The 14,283-nt window shown below is 36.9% G+C and overlaps 1 protein-coding gene across 4 annotated transcripts in view; it reads right to left on the reverse strand.

Moving 5' to 3' along the window:
* Positions 1 to 14,283, reverse strand: part of LOC112570736 (leucine-rich repeat-containing protein 9-like) — a 30,054-nt gene that overhangs the window by 9,526 nt on the left and 6,245 nt on the right. For all 4 annotated transcript variants that reach the window (XR_003100690.1, XM_025249327.1, XM_025249325.1 and 1 more), the window contains exons 11-28: positions 13,672 to 13,803; positions 13,128 to 13,310; positions 12,584 to 12,707; positions 12,217 to 12,343; positions 11,874 to 11,931; positions 11,099 to 11,166; positions 9,948 to 10,054; positions 9,335 to 9,483; positions 8,826 to 9,012; positions 8,196 to 8,252; positions 7,789 to 7,920; positions 7,226 to 7,492; positions 5,507 to 5,617; positions 4,875 to 5,162; positions 4,123 to 4,245; positions 2,525 to 2,700; positions 403 to 466; positions 36 to 199 (exon numbers count right to left, since the gene is read on the reverse strand). Coding sequence is in view for 3 of the 4 variants with exons in the window: in XM_025249327.1 (XP_025105112.1) it covers positions 36 to 199; positions 403 to 466; positions 2,525 to 2,700; positions 4,123 to 4,245; positions 4,875 to 5,162; positions 5,507 to 5,617; positions 7,226 to 7,492; positions 7,789 to 7,920; positions 8,196 to 8,252; positions 8,826 to 9,012; positions 9,335 to 9,483; positions 9,948 to 10,054; positions 11,099 to 11,166; positions 11,874 to 11,931; positions 12,217 to 12,343; positions 12,584 to 12,707; positions 13,128 to 13,310; positions 13,672 to 13,803 (2,517 nt within the window). In the remaining variant the exon portion in view is untranslated. The remainder of the gene's footprint in view (positions 1 to 35; positions 200 to 402; positions 467 to 2,524; positions 2,701 to 4,122; positions 4,246 to 4,874; positions 5,163 to 5,506; positions 5,618 to 7,225; positions 7,493 to 7,788; positions 7,921 to 8,195; positions 8,253 to 8,825; positions 9,013 to 9,334; positions 9,484 to 9,947; positions 10,055 to 11,098; positions 11,167 to 11,873; positions 11,932 to 12,216; positions 12,344 to 12,583; positions 12,708 to 13,127; positions 13,311 to 13,671; positions 13,804 to 14,283) is intronic.

Raw genomic sequence — 14,283 nt, forward strand, 5'->3', positions numbered from 1 at the left:
CAATTTTAAATAAAAAACTTTGAAAAATGTTTTACCCTAAATGAAGCACCTCCAAACGTTCGAGAAGAGGTGTAAGTGTCTCAGCATTCAAATCAACAGCAACTTTGTTAGTGTTGCCTGGTGTGGGTCTTGATTTGATTGTGGTTGCTTTCATGCGCGGAACGATACACTCAATGTGGTTGTTATTCACACACAGCACCTTTAAACAAACCCATCAAAGTCAACATCACTAAGAGAAAAGATTCAAAATATTTTTCATGCTGTCTATACTAAGACATACCTCTCATCTATAACAATTAGTCAAAGAAAATCTATGGTGGTACCAATGGCGGTTATGATATATACATATGGCATTAAACATTATATTTCTCTCTCTCTCCTTCTCACACACACATTACTCACTCTGAGGTTGAGAAGGTTGGTCAAGCCATTAAAAGATGTTAAATTGTTGTTTTCAAGGTTGAGGCTGAAACAATTGTTGAAATAATTCAGGACAAACTCCAAAGAAGCATATTTTATTTATTGATTCTATAATACTGTCCAGACAACCAGCTCATAACACAAGGTATGAGAAAGAACATTACCATACTAAACAGTGACATCCCTTCACCTTACCTGCTGGAGGGAACTAACTCTCCCTTTCTTTTGTTTCTTGGAGTGCCTTTAAGCTTTTGTCAAGTTTTGTGTCTGCTGACTACTGTTAATCTGTGCTTCTCGATGCATTTTGCCTGACTGCTTCCTTAGCCTGCGCCCAATTTTTTTTTCTTTGTCGTCTAACAGTCTAAAATGCCTTATCTACATCATCTCAACTCCTGGATTTTCATTTGTTGATTTAACTACCCTGAAGGTGCTCAATGTTTTCTGCTCTACTTACTGTCAAATTTCCTTGCAACATTTTTCCCTGCTGCTTTAGATTCTGGATCTGTGAGTCAACAAGCACAGACTTGTTTCTCTGATTTCATGTCTACCATCTTGCCTCCTGCTTCATTTATTTTTTTCACTGTCACTGTGTTGATGTGACCTCTGTCATAGTCTTATATATGCCAACAATGACAGCTTCGTGTTATTAGTGCCACCTCCACCACTACTATTCCATTGCTACTACAGCTACAAGTCACAGCTGCAGCTGGTATACAACTGTAGTTACTGCTGACAGTATTCATCATGAAAACATAAGGAACTCTTTGTTTTGTGACCATTCTTATTCTTATGTCTCTGTGTTTATATTTTAAGTGCCTTGAGTCTGGCTGTTGCTGAAAAAAGGTTTCATGCAAATCTGCTATTCATTATTATTACTATTATTATTATTAAACAAATAAGTTCACTAACCTAGAGAGGAGTCCAAGACCAACCCCATCCAAAACACAAAAGGTAAGAAAGCAAACAATTAGGAATTAAAGAGAAGATGGAGAGAAAAGAACACCAGCCTTAACATGAAGAGAGACACCACCAGCTTGTGGAAACTAATTAGAGCTCTGAACAATGAAGAAATCAAAAGACAAATAATCAAGTTTGAAGAAGAAGGAAATACAGGATCAGGAAAATGGCTGCTAACACATGTACTCAAGCTTTCTTCACTAGAAAGTGATGTCAAAATCTCTCAAAGATTGTAAAAACAAAAATCAGAAAAGAAGAAAACTAAAGGATACCCTTAAACTGTGGTATTTAAGGAAAGAAGCAAGCAGACAGAATAGCAAAACTTTGGGCTGAAGACGGATGAAAAAAAGAGCAGCCTAGCAGAAATGAAGACCATCATTAAGGATCTTAACAGACAACCCACAACACTAGACAGTTACCATCATCTATCATGATCAGACTAGGTGATCATTTTCCACATTAGAACTGTCCACAGCAGGTTAATGCACCATCTACCAGATGCTAAACATTTTGTCATATATGACTATTTCATTTTCATACTGTTCAAGATGACATGACTATATTAATTATCCTGACTAGCTAAATTCCAGCTATCCACTCCTGATATGGGGAGAGGGGTAGGGGTTGGGAGGGGGTTGATGTGCTTGTGTTCACCTTCACTAACAGGCAGGTTTCCTTCACCTTCTGTGTGTGCATGCATGCTCATGTAAATGCATTTGTTGCCTACCCTTAAGACAGGTAAGGCTGGGGGCACTAGCAGCAAGCTGCGAGGGTATCTTCAGGCCATCTACATCCCACCATGCCCACACCTTATGCATTATGTCCCTCTGGGGTTGCAACTGCCTGGGACTGGCAACCCCTGCTCCATGCTGGCCAGAACCTGGTCTAAGATAGCACTCCTCCCTTTAAAGGGCCAGCGTGGAGGCTGTTGAGGTGTGTGTGGACACTGTTTGCTTGTGAGCTTTGTTGTTAACTCAAAGAAAGGAATTTTATCATCAAAATTTTTTTTATTTATATGCACTCTGTGTGCTTGCATGTGTGTACTCGTCTGCTTTGTTCAGTTTCATGACTACTTGGGTGTTGGAAGTGATACCCTCTCTCGTCCTTCCTCTGTAACCCTTGACTTAAACAACATTTTTGTGTGTACCTTCTCAGGTTCATAAACCGACCAGCAGGACCCAGATCAACTGCTCGAATCCCAAAGTTTGGAAAATCCAGCTCTTGCACATCTTCAAATGTGGTGTGGCCCACCTTCTCAGCCACAAAATCTAATGTCAGACGTCCACCAAAAGCTTCCCTGGATGCAATGCCTTCATGGGCTTCCTGGAAAAGTACTGTAGAGGTAAGCATCTGGAAAAACTGGACTGACGTGATAATCTTTGAAATTAATGTCTTACTCATTCAACAGATGTGTCATCATTCTTGTTATGTTTAGTGAATAGTGTCAGTGACAAATTATGACCAAGTCTACACTGATGATACTATCTTGAAACTAAAATCCTTGGTCTATAGAGGTAATAAAATTCTATAAGGTGGTCATCGACCTCTTGGTCATTAGATTGTGAGTACTAGAGATGGCACTAAGGTCAAGGCCAACTTTTCTGTGAAGGTGGTGCTCATCTCCTCTCCTTCACTGTCTTATCTTGTCCACCCCATTTTAAAGAGCCATATTACAAATTAAATCATTGTGAAAGTGTGCCAACCAGTGGTAGGCAGCACTATAATGGGTATTTGACCCCACACCTGACCCGGCCGGTGTCCATTGCACTGCTTTGAGCCAGTTTGTCTAAGACCTTTCTAGCAGGTGTGTGAGCATGCATGACTGACACAGGCCTTCCTAACTAGAATATTTGGTGCAAGAGAGTGCATGTTTCACAAGTACATGCTAAATGTTTCTTGATACTTTTTACATTGTATTTAAGCTCTGAGAGTGAGTGACAAGTACAGCAGTAAAATGCCGACAAGACAGCAACAGAGTGTGTAAGCATCATCAGGCATGTGTCACCTTTGTTCATGCTGGCATGCACTGCCTTTAGTCAGTGTGTGTTGCTGCTAGCTTGTGCTTCAGCATGTGTCACCACTGCCAGTGTGTGTGGCTGTTGCAAGTGTTGTAAGGCATGTGTCACCATTTAGTCAGTGGATGTGGCTGCTAGGTTTAGTTCCAGAGTGTTATGTTAATCATGTTTCAGAAGATATCGCCGATTGTCAGTGTGTCTGCTATCCACAAGTTACGGAGGCCATTGTACAAAACTGTAAATAAATCATGTGAAACTATCTTCATCTACAGGGATTCAGTTTGTTGGAGGGGCTAATACCATAGATTAGGACCCACAACCCACTGATGGTGAAATAGGCACATGGATATCTGTATCCCACCTTTCATCTCAACAGGCCCAGATATTCATTCAATAACTAGGTGAAGTATGCTTTGGGACTTGAGAACTGAATAGGCCTTAGATGCTGGTTCTTTACTCTTAGAATGTGTCTATATCCTCTACTAATCCTGCCCATCCAAACATGTTTGTAAGTTGTTTATTCTTATTGTCTCATGAAACTGCAACTGTCTAAATGCTGGGTTGGAGTTTGCAGTTTCCTGTGTAGGTACACCCTCACCCAGGGGTGAGGGAGAGGTTGTTCCTTACTTAGTATGACATTCATTTGCATCAAGAAAATCTGCCAGGACAACACACACTTATCACTGGAAACGTAGGAACGTAGGTAGCAAGAAATGTCCAGGACACTTACTATTGCATCACCATCGAGGGCCTTCAACATTCTCAGGTGAAAAATGATAAACAAGCGGCAGTTCTCCATTTCTCTCGACACGGGGTTACCATACATATCCAGAATCACCAGCCTGACAAGGTTCTACGAGAGACACAAAAAGTAAATGTTAAAAGAAATCTCAAAACTTTTATCGACTAAACGCTAAGAAACCCTGCACTCCATATTCAAAGGTATAGGAATCTCAGAAATGACAAATTCAATTTTAGATAGTAATCAATAACTATTTCCCCTCTACCCCAGTTCTAAACCTGAAAGAAGCAAACAAGCTATTTAGGAAAAGGAAAAGATGTGTATTTTATAAAAAAAATATGAAAGACATTTACTAAAGCTAGCACAAGTCTTTTCTGGGATATGTAACTGAAAAGTTATAAATATAAATTTACATCAATTTTTTACAAAATTTGGCAAAACCACAATTCATGGTGACATATACTGACAGAAGTATTTTTTTAGGAAAATGTGGTGCATACTTTGAGTTTTAAGTGTGAATGAATACATTTAAACGGTTGTACTGGTCAAAATCAACACCTCTTCCAACAAAGGATTCTCCACATCATAACCACAACAAAATTGATAATGCTGACATTTTATCTAAATCCTACAATAGATCATAGCAAATACTGTAATTCCAAATGCCAACACTGACATATCTTGCTACAAAAATAATCACTGCTCCTTGAAACAGCTTTGCAGTCAAAGGTGTTTCTGACCTTTAGAAAGAATATCTCATGTATGTTTTTTATGAGGTTGTTGCTGATGTAGAGCTCCACAAGGGACTGGGCATGCTGTAGACCAGCCATCAAGGTCAGGAAATTTTTGTCAAGTGCTAGAAAGGTTAGGTTGGGCAGACATGCCATGACCTCTGCATCCACTGAGCTCAACTCATTGTTGACTAGACTCAGACGGCAAAGCCTGGTTAACTTCAGCAGACCTCTGATTTCAACAATTCTGTTGTTGTCCAGTGACAGGTCTTCCAGCATTGTGCAGTTATCAAGTCCCTGAGGAAGACATGGTGACCTTCAGTACAGCTCAACAACTCTCTTTCAAGTCCTTGAACTTTAGTTATTAACTTCCTTGTGCTCTAGGTGTGTTTTTATTGTCTACAGCTTAATGATCTCAAAATACAGTAAACAAAAAAATTATTTCATTTTATGTTTACTGTGCAGTGTATATGCAAAAGCAAATAAACAAAAATCTTTGACAATGTAGGTTTTTTCTCACTAAACTACCATTTTCTGCTTTTCTTTAAATATTGTTTTTATGCAGCCATGAATAATAAGATTCACAGGCACCTTATTTTTTCAAAAAATTATTTCCAACAATAAGCAGTGCAGTTCTCTACCTCTATCTTCGTGAGGTCATTGTTATCAAAGGATGCCCATCTTAGGTTTTCCAAAAGATCCAAGTTACATAACTTGGTGATGTGCAGACCATCTAGCTTCAATGTGGTCACCTGTACACATACAAAATCTTACAAAAAGTGGTACAGAAATCATCATTCTCATTTTTTTTGTTTCCATTTCTGACTCGAAATCCAAACTTGCAGTCTGTCCTCTTATACCTATCCTGCTTTCAGACAACTAAATTTAATTCTAATATTTACCTTTAATAGCTTTAATTTTTACAATGCCAAATTGAATTATTCTTTACCGAACTTTGAAAAAAAATTGATCTTTTAAAATCTCTCTCTTGTACTTCTCATTTTGCCATAATTGATTATGCTACAATCAATACAAGCTTGCAAAACTCTATAAACAACCTTTTTTCAAACCATTCTTTGTAGACTAAAGAAGAACATTTTTGAAAGAATCATAAATATCTATGAAATTTCACACATAAGAACTGAACAAAATTTTTTGACAAAAGAATTTTCTCGACTACAGTGTCTCTATGTTGTTTTGTCCCATTCCAACTATCCCCACTCCACCTGTCCTGCTTTTTTAATGTTTTTGTTCAATTTGTTCCTGTCCTGCTTTGCAATGTTCCCACCCCAGCAAACTAGACCAAAAACAGTGCTGCATGTAATACCAATATAAAATATTTGCAGAAGTTCTAAACACACACCAAAAGATTTCAGCTTTCTGAGACAGCAATAAGGCTATCTACTTGAGTTTTCCATGTCAGTTGATCATGGATAATTATGCCTAATGTTGGTAATTCTCCATTCTCCTTACTCTCTCTGACATTAACTGGCTAGTATATAGTGCTGGCCCATGGTTAAGATGTGTTTTGGTGTTCAAGAGTGTATGTGTATGTTGTATTATTAGTTTTGGTTTGTTTTTTTTTGTAGGGTTTTTCGCATATGCTGTTGTTAGATGTGGTGGATGTATACCTAGGTGGAGTGGCTGCTTAAAGAAGCCATTTTGAATGGATTTGTGTATTGGTTAAATGTCTACAGCAAGTGTATCAAGTGTTGTAAAATGACTTTGATCAGTGGAGAAAGGTTCTTATACTAAAGTTTTAATGAATCAATCTCTCTCATCCTAGAAAAACATGAAGCAAATACAAGTGTTTGGGTACTTTAGCTGTGTACAAATTCTAATTAAGATCCATAAAAGTGACTTCTACATTATATTTACTTCTGTAGACAAACTGTAGGAGATCTAAAAACTTCTGGAATAGGGCTTGTAAGCATCTCGATCAGAACTAGCTTTTCAAAAACTTTCATCAAAGCAGTTAAAGTTAACAAAGGTTAAATCAACGGAATGGAAATCATTTAACTCTACCACAAGACTCTTTTTTTGGCACTGGCACAATGCAGGGTGTTTTCCAGAGTAAAAGTACAAAACTGTTAAAAAGAGACACATTTTGGAATTTTGGCAAGAACCTTAAGACAAAATGCTTCACTTTATCAGGACTGACTGCTTTGAGTGTGAACCTTATAAAGCTGTCAGCCCACCTCCTCCTCTGTAATTTTATTTTAAAAAATCTCCACTCTCTGACCCTCTTTTACAGAAGTAAGATCCTTCCACAGCTTGTGTCTTTCTTGTGTACAATCATAGTTTCCTAAATCTGATCTCTGAGCTGAAACAAAAATGAGGTGAACAAGAGGGGGGCTTACCAAAGAATACCAGCTGTTGTCAGCCTCTGAAACCTTCTCTGGCTTTAGACGGCTGACCTGCATGATGATGTGAGCTCCTGAGCCAAGGACAAGTGACCTGGGTAATGAAGTGTCAGCACGTGAGTTGCCCAGCACCAACAGCTGGGACAAGCACGATCCAGCAGATTGCCTCAAGGCTATATTCACTTCGTTCTCACCTACACTCTCCCCATTGAGCCACACCAGTTTTTTCAAGTTCCCGATGAGACGAAAATGCAAGGCTTCAGGCTGGGGACACCATAAAAAAAAAATCTTAAAATATGCTCAGCTATGAAAAATGTTGGCAGGAAAATTGCCAGTATAGACCTCTGCAAAAATTACAAGACAAACAAGTAATAGATTTAAAAGCAATATTATGAAATATTGAAACATGTCTGATGAACATCCATACACATGAAGTACACCAACACAAAAACCAAAACATGCACCCATACATGCAAGCATCCACACTCATTATCTAAAATTTTTACACACATACTTTTGGAAATAATAAAGTCCACAGATTGTGATGTTGTGATGATTACCTTTTTCCAGAGGTTATGACGTAAATCAAGATGACTCACAGCTGCTGAATTCCTAAAGAGAATTGTCAATGTCCTCTCTGAGTTCTGTAGTTTGTTCCAGCTTAAATCTAAGTGACTTAGAAGATTTACAGACTGCAACACAAAATTTATTTACGATGTGTGGTCTCATTTTTGACAAATTCATCTTTTACTGAAAATGTTTCTTATATTGGATGTATAGAGCATTTTTTTAAATATCTATGATATTAAAAGTTAGACTACCTACAATTTATATAAGACTGTAATCATTATTTTAAATTCAAACTTAATTTATATTCTGCAATTTGTTGCATCAACTGACTAGTCTGTCATAATTTGAATGCCACCAACAGAATACCGTTACAAAAAGAAGTCTCCAAAATACTAACCTTCATTCCCTCAAGTGTGACAATGTTATTGTAACTGGCATCCAAATATTCAAGATCCTGTAATAAAACCCACACAGTAAAATCAACACTCATTTAAAGAAATAAGATTAATCTACAATTTTTTCATAACACCAATCCTGCCATAAGGTAACACAGCCTCTCTTCATTAATTCTATTACTTAAGATTCACCAATTACATCTGTTATTATTTTATGTGCTCATGTATGTGTATAAGAGACATCCTTTATAGTATTATATTGTATGGTTTGCGTATGAGTGCTATGTTAAGTGGGCTATGTGTTATATTAACGTTTTAAGTGTTGTTGGTGAGCCAAAGAAAAATTTCTGTTCTTGTACCTTGAACAGACAATAAAGATTGACTGTGCACATGTGTATGCACTTGTGCATGTGTGTGAATATATATGCAAGCATTGATCTGAGTGCATGAAAAGTGTGCATGCATCAGCACTCATTAAATTTTTATGCCTGCGAATGTTTTTATCTATGAAGACAGGTAATCAGACCATAGATTTGTACTTCCATTGAAAACAATAAAATGAATGTCTAAATACTATACATTATATATACAGCTGAAGATGCAGAATTCAAATCCCTTCCCTGTCTCCTCACCATCTGAGAAATATCTTCCAGGGTAGTCAGTTCATTGAAGCTGACAATTAGCTTCTTCAGAGAGGTCAGGCTTTGAATACCCTTCATCTTTGACAGTCCATTGCCATGGAGATTCAGGTAAGTTATGGCACTTAAAATATGAGCTGGACCCATTTTCAGGAGCTGTTCTTCAGTCATAGATACAATTCTGGCATTTGGGGGCAAAAAGCTTCATGATTCACTTCTTGATAAGTGCATATATGCAAATACATGTATGTGCATAAAATGTTTTTAACCTATCAATTTCATACTGAATTAAAATTTTCTTGTGTGCAGATGTGATAAACTGAAGGAAAAACGTTTAAAAAATTACAATTTTGTAATTTAAAAAGTACAACATAAGGAGATTTAAAAAATACTATTAATTCTGGACAGCTATCTCCAATTAATATACTAATTAACTAAGTAGTGTATCTTATATAGTGTATCTTATAAAGTCAAATGGAGACTAATCATGAAAGCATGCACACCGATTTTGATGTGGCACTTCCGGTTCCATGTTTAGAACAACGCTGTCTGAAATGTCATCAACTGTTTTCGGAGACATGAGAAGAATATCTGACATCTTGTTTCCTGACAGTTTTTCTGGCAAGGAAATGAAAGGAAACTCAGGAGACTCCTGAAACACACACACACACACAAAGTCAGTAAGTACTGTACCTGACATAAAAAAAAAAAAATGTATTGTTTCCATTTGTAAACAAATGCATGCTTTACAAAGCTGCTCATCAAAATTTAAGATCACCTCAGAAATGACTTTTAGCATAGCACTTCATAACAGAAAAGTAATAACTAAGGGAAATTCATTTACCTAATGAGTCCGATGAACTACAGCTATAAATAATATAAATATAAAACAAGTATGCCTCCCTCATAAGGCATTTATGTCTGTAGGTACCTGCATGCCTTCTCGTCTTTAGCCAATAAATTTATATCACTCAAAAGAAAAATCAAATGGAGTTGCTTTAACATTTATTATATTTTTTGTCTGTCCGCCTTGTTTTATATTTTTATTTTGATCACTCATGCTTTGTGTTGTGAGGGTTAGGTTTAGGGTCTGCATTTCTTGGTCATAATTCATACCTTAGTGATATATTCAAACTCGATGATGTATTCTGGAAGGACAAACTCATGGTTGAAGACATACCACTCACATTGCCGTTGTCTGCACTCACAAAAGTTTTCTTCTTCTGAAGCGGGGAAAAAAAGGGTAGTGGGGGTGGGTGGGTTAAAGGGCTAAATAAAACACATCCAAAACAACATTCAAAACAACTGCAACAAAGAAATCTATAAGACCTGAGCTTTTCAGGAAAGAAGACATTGCTCCTAAACACAAACTCACAAAAAAATTTTGTTAGGCAGGAAAAGGTTTTCCAGTTGTTAAAGCATGGCCTACTCTTCATTCAGACAAGTGACTAGATAATCTCAGAAATGTGCCAGCTGCATGCACGCATCTGGAAGGATGTATCTGTGGTTGTGTCATCATATGTTACTATGATCTTTAACTGCAACTCTTTGTGTTTGCTTTGAGAGAAAGGACTTGAGGAGTTGAATGGGGTAATTACTAAGCTTGTAAAGTTCTAATTTTTTAATGAGCAGATTATGAACAATTACATCAAAGGCTTTTGCAATGTCTACAAATAAGGCTGCAGAATACTGCATGTACAATGTGTGTTGGACCACAGATTTCAAGTACCTGTTGACAACTGAGCAAACTGGAGAGTATTTAAGTCTAGGAATACACAGACATCCTAAATACATGCAATTCACCTTCCTGTCTACATGGAAAGGCCTGACACTGATCATTCTTTCATATGCTTGTGAATTGTATGCATGTAAATCTCAACCTCATCATTTGGTAATAATCTGTTGTGTAAAATTGTGTTTTTGAACTTCTTACCAAGAGTTTGTCTGCATGAGTGAGGAATAGATACCTATGTGAAAGCAAACAAAATGTATAAGGTAGAGCTGGAAGGGGGAAAATCAAATATGAGATAACCAGTTTGCTACACCTATTCTTCCCTGGTTTTGTTATAAAGGTTACATGTGTAAAGCTTAACCCAGTGGCGTAGGAACTAGGGGGACAAGGGGGATGCTATGGAAAGATACAGAGGGGACAAGAATGTGAATGTCCTTTACTGTCAGCATGGAGTTAGCCCCTCACTCCAAAGTCAAGCATCTTCCTACGCCACTGTAACCTTAAGACAAAACTCGAGCTGTTTCAAAGATCTTACTGTGAGGGAAGCAGGACAACCATGACTTGAAGATGGTGTCAATCGCTGGATAGTACTCTGTTGCAACCCTAATGATGAATTAAACCAAATGAAAGACAAATTGGGGATTATATCAAAAATTTGCAAAAAAAAGTACAATACTATACAAATGTTTTATACAATTTTGTTGGTAATGATAGCTCTGACAAACTTTTTTACTTTTTTTCAGTCTTCTGGCACCAAACTATTTTTATTGTCAGACCCGGTGGGCAAATTTTCTTTACTTCATTTGCAGCTCTCTTTCGTGATTTACATGTTTCTACCCAACGGGAAACACTGTAATTCTTTGTGCATCTGTGGCAGTGATAGACCATGCAACAGTCTTAGAAACAACATTTTAGAAAAAGAAATTGCGCAAGGAATACCAGGAGTCCTAACAAACCCAACCACTGCTTGCTGACCAGGTGACAGCTAACCAATGGCCATGCCCTTAAGAAAGAAGTGGTATCAACACTTTTGATCTCCCAGCAAATCTGTACCACAGACCCACCTAAGTATAAGTTATGCAAAGACTAGCAGTTGTTTCCAGAGGGTCAGTCAGTCAGCAGTCATAGAGAAAGTAAATCTTGCAGTCACTTCTGGTTGTCAGCAGAGTAGTCAAGGATAGTCGTGCTATACAAGCTCACTGATGATAATGATTATGATGATGATCTGTATATTTATTATTACTATTATTATTATCTGGAAATTTCCCACAAGTCAGCAAGCAAAGAAATGTTTGCTTAAATATACTTACGGCTTGTTGAGGAATTTCATACTTTTTCCAAGGTATGTTTTGGATACTACCATCTGACCTATAAAATGAAAGATACCCTTATAGTAGAAATAATTTTACATGAAAAAGCAAAAACCGACATATATTATTCTTTTTTCCATCCTCTCTCATACATACATACATGCCTCTCTCTATAACTATATAATTGAATGCATGTGCATGCGCACACACACACATATGTATGCCCATGAACTCATAGGGAGAGTAAGACACACAGTAATGAAGAAAAAAACTGATCATGCAACAAAACAATGGCAAGGGCTTTAAGAAGTAATCTATATCAGCCTGAGCCCAATAACTTTACCAAATCTAAAGGGGCAGGGGTCATTGTTGCCATGTTCCCGCTGATATTTTATTGTGGATGCAATTCTGTGGCGGTCAGCAAGGTACAAACTGTTGCTGAGAGGCACTGCTGCTGGACGTCCCAGCATCTGAAAACAGAACAAAAAGACTTGTCACAAGTTCTTCACATTTGTACATCTTGCCAATAAAAATGTCATAGTTGGTGCACTTAACTGATCCTAGATGTTCAAAAAATGGAAAGCTCTGAAAGGACAGACAGGCAAGTCTGTGTCAGGAAAATACAGTTCCTGCATAGAATTTAGCTTCTATCACACTAATAGGGAAGGAAAGACAAAAAAAAGGAAAACAAAAAGAAAAACTCAACTAACCTTGTAACTCTCAGCATCCATGAATCCTTCTTCAGGCACACGTGCAGGCTCATTCCATCCCCCTGGCATATCAGGATCCCATATCCAGAAAAGGTATTCCAAGAGTCTTTTGTAATTTGTGTTTCTAAACATTTAACCAATAACAACATGAAAACATTCTCTTTCTAATCTTTAATCCAAAATTTTCTTAACCTTCCCCAAAAGATTCACGTCACCTTCTGAAATGTTGTTTGCCAAAGCTGACTTCAGAACAAACAAGTCTACCAAGAAAATTGCATATTCATGAACAGTATAAAAAAAAATCATGTCACAGCACCTGCTAACTAAACCAAAAAATGTATCTCTGTTTATTTCTGCTCTGCTGTGCATTTTTCTTCAATGTTTGTGTATTCATGAAGATGCCTTCTTAAAAAGATGTTATTTGCACACCTCTCTAACTCTGGCTGATGCTGGAGAAAGGTGCTATATAAATGTGCTAATATTTCATAACAAAATTATGTATAAAACATCTATAAAATAAATGTAAACTGCAAACATTACTTACTTTTTACCACGGCAGTATTTTGCTAATTCATTAGTATTCCTTAAAAATTGCTTGTCAAAACGTTCCCGAAGAATACGATTTTGGATACGTATAATTTTGTGAATTGTCACCCCTATGATGTCATGTGACAGGAAATCCTTGGCACAAAACCGTGACATGACCAAGTCACGACATGATGTAAACCTGCAGGAAATTAAGTACATGTGATACAAAAATTGATGAACAAATTTTACACAGTTAAGAGATAATCATGCAAATGCTATGAGACTGATACTGTCACACACATTTAATTAAAGTAATAAATTTGGAAAATAATGTCCTCATATAAATATTTTCACTGTAACAAGTGCCATGTAAATGATGCCCTTATATAAATGTTTTCAATGTATTTTAAATTTAATTAAAATGTATCATGTTTTGCTCTTTCATTTATCTATTATTCACTGTTAAATGTGTCCATTCAGAATAACACCTGCCTTCTTGTGCACATGTGAACACATGCATGCACATACACTCCCTTCCCCCTCAATATTCAGACCCTCACCAAAGATCTTCTGGGGTTCCCTCTTCAAATCTGACATTACCACCTGTCTCAAGTTCTATTTCCAGCCTGTTTATGATAGTGTCAGCTTTTTGCTGGAGCCGCTGCTTTGCTTCCTTGAAAACTTCTTCCACTCTAGGAAAAGAAATGTATTTAATATATTCAATAAGTTCTTTGTGGCCATGATATCACTAAATTGTTATTCAACAAAGTCTTCAAGTAATCAATATCTCTAAATTGTTGCTTTTGATGCAGCATCATTGGTTGATTACTTGCTACCATAGCTTGATTAAAAGGAATTAAACAATATTCAACACAGAATAATTTTTTTCACTTCTGCTGTGATGTCTACATAATGTTTGCAATATATCTTTAATAGTAAGAACATAGGATACCTTTAAAAATTCATTATACACTATGATTCCCTTTGGTGAGCAGCAAGTTTTAGTTTAATAATCCTAGTTTAGTACTCATGTTTAACATTTCAGTAAAAAGAATGCATAGTTTTCACATTACTTCAAAATGCCTGCATAGCATTGATATATGTTTCTACATTTAAGTAAAAAGCCTACAAGCCTTTCGTAGTTCAGCAGAAGTTTCACCTGCTACATTGCA

The sequence above is a fragment of the Pomacea canaliculata genome, linkage group LG8, assembly GCF_003073045.1.
Source record: "Pomacea canaliculata isolate SZHN2017 linkage group LG8, ASM307304v1, whole genome shotgun sequence".
NCBI lineage: Eukaryota > Metazoa > Mollusca > Gastropoda > Architaenioglossa > Ampullariidae > Pomacea > Pomacea canaliculata.